Source organism: Pseudorca crassidens, chromosome 10 (genome assembly GCF_039906515.1).
Source record: "Pseudorca crassidens isolate mPseCra1 chromosome 10, mPseCra1.hap1, whole genome shotgun sequence".
NCBI lineage: Eukaryota > Metazoa > Chordata > Mammalia > Artiodactyla > Delphinidae > Pseudorca > Pseudorca crassidens.
In genome coordinates this window covers 80,083,349-80,084,046 of record NC_090305.1, presented here as the reverse complement: position 1 = coordinate 80,084,046, position 698 = coordinate 80,083,349, and the positions used below count along the sequence as shown (strand labels likewise).

Sequence of the window (698 nt, the reverse complement as noted above, 5' to 3'; positions counted from 1 at the left end):
CTGGAAAACAAGAGGGAGACAGTTTTTTGAGCCAAAGAGCAGCTCAATCATTTATTTCATCTCAGGTGGAAATACTGACTAAAAATGTAAATGTGAAAAATATACTAGAGAAACAGGAATTATGTCTCTGCTAGTTCAGACACTTAAAAAGTAATCTCTTGAATCCTTTATAATCAAGACCTACACCTTCTTCATGTCCTTTTGATCCCTGTTACCTTGGAATGAATTCTCGGTGTTGAAAGTCCACTAAGATAACAGGATATCCATATTTTACAATCAGAGGATACTATATTCTAGAAAGCAGAGTCTCTCAACCTCAGCCCTTTGGACACGTGGGCCAGGTCCATGTGGAGGGCTGTCTTAGGCACTGCAGGATGTTTAGCAGCATCCCTGGGCCCTACTCACTTAACCCCATCTCCAGCTGTGACAACCAAAAAAGGTCTCCAGACATTGCCCAACACTCCCTGGGGGGAAAAGTCACCCCCCATCAGAACCACTGTTCTAAAGGGTGAGGCTGAGTTTCAAATGATGTACAAGTTTCACAAATAAGCAAAGTACTTACAATGTCTGTGAATACTCCAGGCCTCATCAGATTGATCATTTTTGCAACCTGGAACACATCCACAGCATTTTCATTCTCCAGTTGCTGGGACAAGGTGGTAAGGGCACACAGCATTCCTGCGGAAACTGCACCGTAC

The 698-nt window shown here is 43.3% G+C and overlaps 1 protein-coding gene across 6 annotated transcripts in view; it reads right to left on the bottom strand.

Annotated features, from left to right (window-relative positions):
- PTPRG (protein tyrosine phosphatase receptor type G) overlaps positions 1-698 on the bottom strand; it is a 725,670-nt gene that overhangs the window by 4,535 nt on the left and 720,437 nt on the right. For all 6 annotated transcript variants that reach the window (XM_067755032.1, XM_067755034.1, XM_067755031.1 and 3 more), the window contains one exon: positions 563-698. In XM_067755032.1, coding sequence (XP_067611133.1) covers positions 563-698 — 136 coding nt within the window. The remainder of the gene's footprint in view (positions 1-562) is intronic.